This window comes from Nannospalax galili, unplaced genomic scaffold, assembly GCF_000622305.1.
Source record: "Nannospalax galili isolate Female #2095 unplaced genomic scaffold, S.galili_v1.0 scaffold468, whole genome shotgun sequence".
NCBI classification, from domain to species: domain Eukaryota; kingdom Metazoa; phylum Chordata; class Mammalia; order Rodentia; family Spalacidae; genus Nannospalax; species Nannospalax galili.
In genome coordinates this window covers 361,188-373,858 of record NW_008358097.1, presented here as the reverse complement: position 1 = coordinate 373,858, position 12,671 = coordinate 361,188, and the positions used below count along the sequence as shown (strand labels likewise).

At 38.8% G+C, this 12,671-nt stretch overlaps 1 protein-coding gene across 1 annotated transcript; it reads left to right on the top strand.

Annotated features, from left to right (window-relative positions):
* The first annotated feature begins 7,750 nt into the window (after nucleotides 1-7,750).
* Nucleotides 7,751-8,680, top strand: LOC103752477 (olfactory receptor 14A16-like). Its single transcript, XM_008856275.1, has one exon. It carries the CDS (start codon nucleotides 7,751-7,753, stop codon nucleotides 8,678-8,680), a length of 930 nt encoding a protein of 309 aa, XP_008854497.1.
* Nucleotides 8,681-12,671: the final 3,991 nt, after the last annotated feature.

Sequence of the window (12,671 nt, the reverse complement as noted above, 5' to 3'; positions counted from 1 at the left end):
ATATATTCTGGATGTTAAACCTCTGTCAGATGTGTCACTGGTGAAGATTTTTTCTGACTCTGTGGGTTTTCTCTTCACTTCCTTGGTTGCTGATTTTGATTTACAGAAGCTTTTTAGTTTAATGAGGTCCCACTTGTTGATTCATGACCTTATTTCCTGAACAATTGATTTCCAGTTTAGAAAATCCTTTCCTACACCTATAGCTTGTGGGTTGTTGCCAATGTTTTCTTCTAACAGTTTTAGTTTTTGGGTTTCACATTGAAGTCGTTGATCCATTTTGAGTTCACTTTTGTACAAGGTAAAAGGTACGGGTCTAGTTTCATTCTACTACGGGTGGAGATCCAGTTTTGTCAGCAACATTTGCTGAAGATTCAGTCTTTCCCAGTGAATTTTCTTGCCCCCTTTGTAAAATATCAAGTGGCTGAAATTGCATGTGCTCATATTTGGGTCTTCAATTTTGTTCCACTGATCTACAGTTCTATTGTTCTGCCAGTACCATATTGTTTCCATGACTATGGCTCTATAATATGGTTTAAAATATGGTATAGTAATCCCCACAGCATTGCTTTTAGTGCTCATGGTTGCTTTGGCTATTCTGGGTCTTTTGTACTACCATATAAATCTTAGGATGGACTTTTTTCCAATTCTGTGAAGAATGTCATGGAAATTTTGATTTGCATTGCATAGAAGCAATAAACGTCTTTGGTAGAATGGTCATTTGCACAACATTCATTCTTCCAATCCATGTTCATCACCCACCAGAACTAGAGAGTCAGATCTATTTCTGAGGACATAACACACTTTGGATACAGACCACAGAGAAATCAAGCCAGAAATCACCTGACTATCTCCTTACTATTGGCTACCATGCATAGAGGCAGGGGGTGCTATGCAATCTGTTGGGGGAGAAAAGTCACTAATAATCTCCCCCAGCTTTGGACCCCGGGTGGTACAATGCTGAATTGTCAGGCAAAATAAGCCCTCCAGTGAAATAGTGCAACAAATGTTTCTTTGGTAACTAACCACTTTTTTATTTGTTCTGAGGCTGCTCCATGAGAAAGAATACTACTTGGTACTGTGAACCTGTTCAAAAAGACTATGGCTAGGGAGGTCCCAGGTCTTATTTAGGGACATATTGTCGATAAGTGTTTAATGGACATGTTAAATATTTTTAAGATTTATGTTTAACTCATAAACTACTACAACTCTCAGCCTTGCTCAGAGATGCCTCCTTTGGCAACATGTTTTAATCAAAATGGGGAATCATAACTGGTGAGGAGGAAGCCCGCAAAGTGGGAGAAAATGTTCACTAGCTAAACATTACAGAGAGTTAATATTCAGAATATACAAAGAACTGAAAAACAACAGCAGCAACAAAACTAGAGCAAAGAATGGAGCAAATGAATGATCAAATTTAAAATGGGTTAGGAATCTAAAAGAGAGCTGAAATGAAGAAATAAGAGAAATGCTAAGAAACACCTTAAAGAGTGTTCAGCATTCTTAGTATTTAGGTAAATCCAAATAGAAACTATTTTAAGATTTTTTTCTTACCCTAGTCAAACAAAGGAAATAAATGGCCATCTAGTACCTGCACCAATAAAAATTAGATTAGAAGTTAACAATGAGGGATTGGAGAGATAGCTCAACAGTTAAGAGAACTGGCTGTTCATCTACAGGACCCTGGTTTGGTTCTCAGCACTCACATTATGGTTAACGATTCTCCTTAAGTTTAGTTTCAGAGAACCTGATGCCCTCTTCTGGCCTCTTCAGGCATTTCATGAATGGGTGCTCTTAGACATTGTAATAGACAAAATATTATTATACATAATACATAATACATAATACATAAATGATATAAATAATAGACAAATAAATAGATAACAATGATTCATCACCCATCTTGCATACAAAATAATAAAGATAATGAAGGCAAATACAGGTAACTGAAAGGCATCTTTTCCCATGGCTCAGGTGTATGAATATTAAATTTTTTGTCTTTTTCAGACAGGGTCTCCATGTAGCCCCACCTTGCCTGGAACTCCCAATATAGACCAAGCCGGCCTTAATTTCACAGAAATATGTCTGCTTCTGCCCTTCTGAGTGCTGAGATTGAAGGTGTCACCACCATGTCTGGCTCAAGGTGTATGATTTTTAAGATTGCTCAACTTGGTTCATCATACACTATATGATTACAATAGCAATACTAAGCTGAAAGGATTGTTGTGGGGTTCAAACCAGGCTGAAACACAGTATCCAAGTCACTAGGGAGAGTGGCTTCTAGAGTCACACAATTGGATCAGTGCTCTTATGAGCATAAAGCAGTAAGCTTATCTGAGAGATGGAAGATTCTTGTGAGTCATAGAATCTAAATTATTAATATAAGAAGTAAAGCTAATAAGTAAAAGAAAATCCATAGTTAGAAAACGTCAATCATAGTGTTGTAGAAAAATTTCTTCAATGTTTTTGTCACATCCTTCGGACTCTGTTATTTCAGTTGTACTTATTTCTTAGAACTTATATCGATCTTGAAAGATGCACACAAAAAATAGGTTATTTCAGAAGAGTAAACACCACAAGCTTAAAATATAGTGGGAGAAACACCCACTCACTCAAAACCTCAATGAGAGTAGGACCCATTCAGAAGAGTAAACACCACAAGCTTAAAATATAGTGGGAGAAACACCCACCCACTCAAAACCTCAATGAGAGTAGGACCCAGGTTCAATACTCCACATGGTGGCTAACAACCATCCATAACTCCAGTTCCGGGGAATCAGATGCTTCTTCTGACCTCCATGGGCACTGCACGACACGGGTGCACTTACATACAATGCAGGCAATAGACTCATATACATAAAATAAAAATAATTTTTTTAAATGCAATACTTTTTGGTTGTTAGCCTTAGCCTTTAAGGGCTGTGCTATTCCTCCAGCCAATACACTCATACACATAAAATTAAAATAAGAAATAAAATATTTATTTTTAAAATGTAATAAAATGCAAAAAGCTTCCTACAGAGTCTGCAAGAGTGCTAACATCTCTCACTTTATGACACTCTCCTCCAGGCAAAGCCTTTCTATTTACAGCACTCCTGCTCACTCTGAAAATCTCAAGTAAGCAAACCCTTCACTGCATCTCACCTTGCTTTCCAAGAGCAGAAACTGGCTTGTGCCCACAGCTAGAAGGAAAACAAGATGTGAGGGCTTTAGGGAAGTAGACAGAAGAATTGGGTTGTTCTGGGTGCAAAATATCAGGAAGCAGTGGGGAAATATGGGCCAAGAGGGAAGTCCCGAGGCATGGGTTGCCAAGAGAACACGTGGACCTGTGCCCACAGCTAGAGTCTAGAAGGAGAATGGGAATAGAAACTGGAATTATGAATCAGTTTGTGGAAGACAAGGCACAGTGGGAAGGGTCAAACTTACCAGGGAAGTAGGCTAGTCTTAGGTGTGCAAAGGCAAGTTGGGGGTGGGGGAAAGCTCTGAAGGCTCTAGGGAACTAGACTGCTGAATTGGGTGAGTGCAAAGGATCAGGAAGCAGTGGGGGGATGTCAGCCAAGAGGGTAGTTCAGAGGTCTGGGGTTCCAAGAGAAGAAGTGGGCCTGTGTACATGGCTAGAAGGAGAACAGGATGTGGGAGCCGGGAGTTTGAATCAGGTTGTCAAAAATTATATTCTTGAGGTAAAATATTTAAGCTGTTTATGGATTTAGCTTGCATTTTCTATTAGTTCTATTTAACTATAAATTAAATCTATTGTTGGAATTCATTATTCCTTGGAGAGTCCCTATTCTCCTGATGGATTTATTCTTCTTTATATGATTTTATACAAGAAAACTTCATAGATTATTATTTTACTTGCAATTATAACTATTGCACTTGTAGTTTTGTGTACATTTTGGATATATTTTTTAAAGGAAAGGTAAGAATTATGTGTGTAATCTCAGACACATCTTCATTTTGAAGGATATTTGAGATTACACTGTAGACTTTCTAACCTCAGGGGAAGCATAGTAATAAATACCATATGGATAAAAGACAAAAATATTAGGTCTAAATTCATTGGCACCCAGAAAACACATATGATTTAAACCTTTTACCTAGAGTTCAGACATGTCAGTGTTTTTTGTATTGCAATAGAACAGCAGACCAAGGGCACTGAACACTGTCTAGTGAGTTTCTGGTCAGGAGGCAGGTAAGACTTTGAGAGCCACACTCCAGGATCATCCAGAGAATGAGTGCAGTGTGCAGCACTCCATTTAACTAGTGTCTCAGTTAAATAGTTGTTAATAAGGGACTGCAGTCATGGCCCCACAACAATTGTGCTTCTCCAGAAATCTATTGTTTTCCCTGTGGATGGAGTGTAAGCACTGAAAATTATTTTTACCTCATTAACACAATGAACACTTTAGATAAATTGAGTCACTGAGATTCTCCCTCACACCATGGATAGTGAAAAGGCTGTTCAGCAAAGCAAAAAATGTCATTTCAAATTCTGCCAGGTAAGTCAGAATTCTGTGGTTTCATAAGATTGTACAAATGGAAATGTACATCATAAGAAATGCAGAGAAGTCTGTTTTATATGTAGAGCTTTCAAAAGTAGGATCTGATTATGCAAAATCTAAATTTCCTTTGAAGTATTCACCTCAATTGCTAATTTAAAAAACCAAAATTACATAATAAATATGCAAGGTACAATTTTATATTTTGATATGATTGTGCAATCAGAAATTATGAAGTTACACTAATTGGAATTTGTATTCAGTGAAATATTTTATTTAATTTTTAAATTTTAGAGTAATACTTTGAGTATTTTGTACAGTGTAGTTTGATCACATTCATCCCTAACTCCTTCAACTAACTGCTCCAAGATCCACCCCACCTCCCTCTCACACCACCCCAGTTGTGTGTCCTTATTTTTCTGAATAACCCATTAACCCCAATTTGTGCTGTCCATACACTCCTGGGTATGGGACCATCCACTGAAGCATGGTGGACTTACCAGAAGCCATATCCTTAAAGATATCTGGCTCTTCCACATCAAAAAGCTATCAACTGTCCACTATGAGAAGTGGGGGCACATGAACTTCTTTCCACTCCATGTTAGAATATAGATTAGCTCTATCTTGTGCAGGGAAACATAGCTGCAGTGAGATGATGAGTGCAGGGGTCAAGTCATGTCCAGAGGAGACTGTTGTCCCTTTCACAGAATAGCAGTAGGTTCACCACTGAGGCCTATACATTCCCAAACTATGTGTTATTAGCCAGTTTTATAGTGCCAGGTAGGTGTGTCTTCAAGTAACATGGAACTTCAATCAGAAAGCAGTAGATTATGCCCATAACATTTAGGCTTAGCCAGTTTTATAGTGCCAGGTAGGTGTGTCTTCAAGTAACATGGAACTTAAATTCAATCAGAAAGCAGTAGATTATGCCCATAACATTTAGGTCACTCTTTCACCCATTACCATTTCTTGTCATGTTAATCCTTAGAGCAGTAGGGTTCATAGCTGGGTAAGAATATTGATGAATTTTTCTTCAACAGTGAAAGATTTCTTATGTCCTTGTGCTGGGAGACATTTACACCTATCTTTTGTTCCATTAACTTTTCCAGGATATCCTGAACATTGGCAAAGTTCAAAGCCCTTGTCTGTTTGTAATCATGATCCTGATCCACTATCCTGTAATATGACTGTCACATAGGTTATTTTTGAGATGTACTGGAACAAATTGTCTGCATACCATGTTTTGATGTGGTCATAGACCTATGTATATTGATATTTCAAACAAAAAAAATAAAAGGTCATCTAATACCTGTACCAATAAAAATTGGATTAAAAGTTAACAATGAGGGCTGGAGAAATAGTTCAGAAGTTAAGAGTACTGACTGTTCATATACAGGACTCTGGTTTGGTTCTCAGCACCCACATGGTGGTTAATGATTATCTGTAACTCCAGGTTCAAGGGATGTGATGCCCTCTTCTGGCCTCTGCAGGCATTGCACACATGGGTACACAACATAGAGGCAGAAAAAACATTCATAGGCATAACATATAAAAAAATAGTTAACTGACTCATCACCCATCTTGCATACAAATAATAAAGATGCGGAAGGCAAATATACGTAACTGAAAGGCACCTTTTCACATTGTTCAAGGGTATGAATACTAATAATTTTTGGCTTTTTGAGAAAGTTCTCCCTGTAGACCCACCTTGCCTGGGATTCCCAATGTAGAACAGGCCTGCTTTGATCTCATAGAAATCTGCTTGCCTCTGCCCTTCTGAGCGCTGAGATTAAAGGTGTGCACCACCATGTCTGGCTCAAGATGCATAACTTTTAACATTTCTGAACTTGGTTCACCATACACTATATGATTACAATAGCAGTACTATGCTGAAATGATTGTTGTGGTATTCAAATATGAATGAAGCACAGAATCAAAGTTACTAGGGATAGTGACTTCTAAAGAAATACAATTGGATCAGTGTTCTTATGTATGTAAAGCAGTAAGCTTATCTGAGAGATGGAACTTTCCTATGAGTCAAAGAAGCCAAATTATTCATATATGAAGTAAAGCTAACAAGTAAAAGAAACTCTATAAAGCTAGAAAATATTGATCATAGTTTTGTAGAAAGACTTCTTCAATGTTTTTGTAATAGTCTCCTGACTCATATATCAGTTGTATTTATTCCTTAGAACTTATGATATCTATCTTGGAAGACACACATGAAATAGTAGATCCTTTCACAAGAGTATTTAGGTGTTTTAAACACCACAAGCCATAATATAAAGGAAAGGAACACCCTCCCACTTAAAACTTCAATGAGAGTATGATTAAGAATGTAATAGAATGAAAAAAGCTTCCTATAGACTCTGCAGGAATGTAAACATGTCATACTTTATGACACTGTTGGAGCAAGGTCTTTCCATCCATGACACTGTAGCTCCTGCTCACTATAAAAAGCTCAAAGAGGCAAATGCTTCACTGGATCTCACCTTGCTTTCCTGCTGTAGACAATTACCTATGAGAAATACCAATTTGTTATAGTCTTCACAATGAGATGATATTTCATCATCTGCCTTGATGGACTCTATGTTTATAATTGCAAAAGTCATTTCCTAACTCTCTCACATGTGCCATCCTTGAAATCTGGGATTTCTGAAGGTTCTGCTGTCTTACCTGGAACAGGTATTTATTTCCATCTTTTATGTAAAAAGTTGGGCAGAAGTTAGTTGATAAAATTAACAAGGTTGTCGTGATTTTAGAAAGTAATTTTAGGAACTTTAGAAAATGTTTTATGCATTTGAAAAATGTATCTAACAAAATGAAGGTGTTTTGTGTTCTCTGCTTATGGTACTTACTATTCAAAGCACGATCATTTAGAAAAAGAGTCAGATAGTATTCTTCTATCATGGAACTTACAAATTTACTGTTTTCAGTGATTTTTATCTAGAACCTCAACTAATAATTCAGGAAAATAGTATAAAGTTTCTTGTTAATAAATAGATCAATTCAAACTAAAATAGTTTGAAAAATTCTGTCTGAACCTCCTACTGTATGTTATTATAATGCATACAAATACCATATTGAATACTTCATAAGAACCCTACCTGAACACAGAATTGTAAAAATGTCCATGTTTTAATATACAGAACACAGTGGCAAATACAGAAAAATACATTGACAGATAAGAGGATGGCTCAGCATGAGCTCCAAATTTGTCCTTTCTTCCATTGTCTCACAGTCCAGTGGACAGCATGACCAATCACACGGTGGAGACAGATTTCTTCCTCATGGAATTCTCTGACAACAAGCAGCTCCAGGTGCTCCAGGGCTTTCTGTTTCTCCTGATTTACTTGGTGTCCCTCACAGGGAACCTTCTCATCATCATGCTGGTCACTGTGGACCAATGTCTTCACACCCCCATGTACTTCTTCCTGAAGAACTTGTCCTTCCTCGATGTGTGCTTCATTTCAGTCACAGTCCCAAAGCTCATTCTCAGCTCTTTGTCTCACAGGAGCACTATCTCTTTCCAAGGATGTGTGTGTCAGGTCTTCTTCGTGATTTCCTTTGTTGCATCTGAAATTTCCATCCTCACAGCCATGTCATATGACCGCTATGTCGCCATCTGTCACCCACTACACTATGATGCCATCATGAACAGGGCAGTCTGTGTCCAGATGGTAGCTGCCTCTTGGCTATTTGGAAGTCTCTTTGGGGGCTTATATTCATATGGCACCTTCTCTTTATCTTTTTGTGGCTCCAGAAAAGTGCCACAGTTCTTCTGTGATGTCCCCTCTCTCATGAAGATTTCTTGCTCAATGATGCATGTCACCATTGACATTACTTTGATTGTGGGAGGCATGTATGGGTTTTTGTGCCTTCTATCTATTGTGTTTTCATATGTTTACATTTTCATCACCGTGCTAAGAATGCCCTTATTACAAGGAAGGTCAAAAGCCTTTTCTACTTGCATGCCCCATCTCATAGTTGTCACCACATTTTCTGTCACAGGTGCCACTGCCTATTTGAAACCAGTTCCTGATTCCCCAGAACTTTTGGACTTTTTGTTATCTGTTTTCTATTCTGTGATGCCTCCATCTATGAATCCTGTAATATACAGCCTAAGGAATAAGGAAATAAAAACTTCTTTGTGGAACTTTTTATGGAAACTAGATCATTATTAAATCTATAGGGGGAAAGTCATAGTGTGCAGAAAATCTACATGAAATGTTTTGTATATTTAGGTGTGTCTCCATTTCCAATTACAGTCATGTATTATGATGTCTAGAGTTCAATGTCTTAAATAAATAGTTTAAAAATTTCTAGAAATGGGTTTACAAGTTCATGTTCCAAAAATTATCTCAGAACATGCATGACCTGGGTACTTGTTTCATGAAGTACGTCTCTGGAATTCCAACTCAGAAGCACTGTCACAGTTTTTTGAATGACATAAGACAACTGTCTGTTTCAGGGTTCCGGAAACCTCTTGAGTACATTGCTTTATATTGTAAAGGCACCTTGCATGTGTGATTAAGATCATGTGTTTGTAGGTAGATCATCCTATTATTCAAAATAAAGTCATAGCTTTTTAAATCCAAGCAGTTAAGATTTTGCTCAGAGAGACAAACATATATTCCTCAGAAGGTGTTTGTACTGTCAATATTGAAGGTGGGAGGTTGTCCACTGTTACAGAATGGGCTCAGCCTCTAGAGCCTGGAGGAGAGAAGAAATATTTTTCAATAGAGACTCCAGAGAAGAATGCAGGCTTGTTATTCCCCAGGATTTGAGCAGTGTTATTTGTGGGCACTTCTAAGTTGCAAAACTGGAGAAATACTGTTTCATTCCAATTCAAGGAGTTGCTAAAAGCTTATAAGAGATACAAGTGATTGGACTTAAACATCTAGAATTATGTCACTGGTAATGTTTCCTGGTATGTATATTTGGTTGAGCCAATGTTTGTCTCTTTGTTCGTTGTTACCTCAATGTATGAGGACATGGAACACCAGAATGGTGCTGCATTTGATTTTGTGGTAATTTTGTGTTACTGTGAAGATGGGATATCAGATACACCCTTCCCAAAGATGTGGATATGTGAGCTTTCTGAGTCCAGGTGCAAAACTCCTATGGAGCTAGTAGATTTTTTTCACTGATAATCTTCAGAAGTCCATGGAAAGGTGACATGCTTCTACATGTGTTCCTTTGGTTGTAGGGGTTGGGGCCTCATTGGGACTGAGCAGTGTTCCCTGGGGACCAAGGGGAGGATGTTACATCAACCTCAGGTGAAAGTGGGTGAGGCTAAGACCAGGCTGGAGGTTACTCACTGGGGTTATAGATCTCAGAAATTCTCTGGGCCTTCTGGTGGGTTAACTGGTTAATGGGTTGGGGTACACAGGCTCTTTGAATTGCTGTCTGGAAGGGACAAGATTTCTGGAGATGCCTCCAGAGATTGAGGTTAAGAGGGACCTCCTCACATAGTCCTGGTTATGATATGGAGTTGATTTCTATGCTTTGCGGTGGTGTCACATAGGTAGGAGCAGCATATCTGGGCCTCCATGACTGGCAATTAGAGGGTCCCTGCTGTGGCCAGTGGTAGCCAAGTGGATCCCAAAGGTAGGGAGGGAGTCATGAGACGTGGGGATTGCTGGTAAAATTTGGCAGCAGAAATAGGGGTAATACCAAGGATAGACAGTTTATATGGGTCTCTGGATTACATGAGGTAACTGGAGAGTTGATGTTGTAGTAGGCTGGGGTCAAGCAAATCCTAATGGGATTCTCACAAACACACATGTCATCCAGAGAAAAACTGAACAGAAATCCTGGAGTTAAATGGCATCATAAATCAAATAGACCTAGCAGAATCTACATAGCATCCTATGCAAACACCAAAAATGTACTTTCTTCTCAGCAGCCCATGGAACTTTCTGTAAAATTGAACACATATTGGGTCACAAAGGAAGTCTCACCAAATTTATAAAAATGAAAATAACATCCAGTGTCCTTTATAACCACAGAGGTATAAGGTGGATATCAACAATAGAAATGGAAAAGAAATACGTAAACCCATGGTAACTAAGGAACACCCTCTTGAGTGAAAATTGGGTCAATGAAGAAATCAAGATACAAATTTTAAACTTTCTAAATTTTAATAAAATGAAAATATAACATACAAAACTATGAGGCAGAGTAACTTCATTTCTAAAGAAAAGTTTACAGCCCTAGGTATATACATTATAAAATTAGAAATGTCTCATTTCATATTAATGACCTAATGATACACCTGAGAAACTTAGGAAAACAAGAATAATTAAGGCCCCAAAAGAGTAGAACAGAAGAGATAATCAAAATCAGGGATGAAATTAGTTAAACAGAAACAAAGAAACATTAGATGAATCAATGAAGCAATGAGTTGGTTCTAAGAAAGATGAAGTTCAACAAACCTCTAACCATATTAGCCAAAAGATGAAAAAGATCCAAATTAATAAAATCAGAGATGAAAAGAAAAACACCACCTGTATATATTTTCTATCATTTCTGTAATACAGATACAGAAGACAGCAAATACATGTCATTATACACACATATACATGTCATTCACAGTCATATAGGGGCATGACCCTCAATCTATAATTTGTCATCAATGTTGCTGAACTGATGGTGAGATGGGACTGATTAAGGAGCAGGTTCTGGTGTTGAGTGATGCAGGCATTTGACAACCATCAGTCATTTGTTCCCTGGAGGAGGATCTCTATTGCATGGAGGAGGGAAATAAGGGTTGTCTTGCCCCAAGGTAAGCTTGTCAATCTCTCTCACTAGTTGAGTGGTACCCACTATGGTGTATAGACAGGAGAGTCATCCTGAAGCTATTGGGTCTAGATACTTGATTAAGTACAGGCCTTTGCCAGGGTGCCAAAGCCTGAGTAAGTATGCCTTTTTGTAATCTCTGGCTTCATGAATGAAATGGTGGACATCAGGAAGACCAGAGCTGGGGTCATTTTAGGTTTTTGAAAACTTGTTCCTCTATCTCTGTCCGTGACATATTAGAGGAGCCTTGTTATTTCAGTGAAGCCCTGGATACAAAGCTGGCAACATCCCACTGCCCCCAGGAATTCACATATTTTTTTTCAGTTTGGGGTATGGGGATATAACTATGTCTTCTTTCTGGATCACAGTTAAGAGTCCTCTTACCTCAAAAGAGTTTGTACCCCAAGTGGGTGACTTCTGTCTGGCAAAGCTGAGTTTTCTTCATTGAGACAAGGCACCTCAGGGTCTGGAGAAGTTGAAGAACTTCTTGCAGCCACCTGCCTGCAAGACAAACCCAAGACGTCATCCATATACTGGATCAGTGTTGAGATAGGATAAGAGATCCTGAAGCATGTGAAGTCCATTTGAAGTGCTTCTCTGAAAAGACCAAATTTAGTGAATCTTCATTGTTTTGGATAGATCTGTGGGCTTTGGGGCTGTCCCCTGATTCCCATTAGAAGAGTCCAGTAAAAAGTGTCCAATTCTTAGAAGCAGTCAAGAGCTGCAGCTTCTCAGAAAAATGAAGAATTGACATGTTGAAGGGCATGTATTACCATGTTCCTGTCCTGAAGTTCAAACCAGGACCCTTGATCTCAGGTCCTGGTTCCCTGATCATTGGCTGTACCTGGGAGCAATAGGGGCAGGAAGACCCTCAACTCTTAAGAAGACCTTTCAAGCTACATAAAGGCATTGATGCGCAGAACAGCCCCTGTGACCACCCAGCCACAAATACTCATGTTCTCACTTGGGGGCCTGACAGGACTGGAGCTAAGGCCAGAAAGCCATTAGGAAGCAGGGCTAGAGTTTGGCAGGATGCCTACATTCATACCACTTAGATACTCCTGGATCCTCTTTCACAGTTCAGCTGGGGGTGGTTGGGAGTACTGATCTGCCAGCTGTAGGCAAGGATGGCAAGAAACCTGGTCACATGGAGATAGGTTATGGGCTGCTGTCTTAGTGCTCAGGACATTACCAGTACATACAGGTACCCATATAACAGTCATAGCTTACAATAACTTTTGACTCAGGACCCAGACTAAAGACTTAATGGGCCAGCACCCCTAGTAGACAGAGATACAGTAGCAGCCGCCTTTAAATAACCATAGAATAAAGGAGAAAGCACCATGAAAACCACCGTATCTCAACAACATTAAC

Bases quoted from the DNA above. Each gene is read 5' to 3' on its own strand.
- LOC103752477 (XM_008856275.1), top strand. From the start codon at position 7,751: ATGACCAATCACACGGTGGAGACAGATTTCTTCCTCATGGAATTCTCT.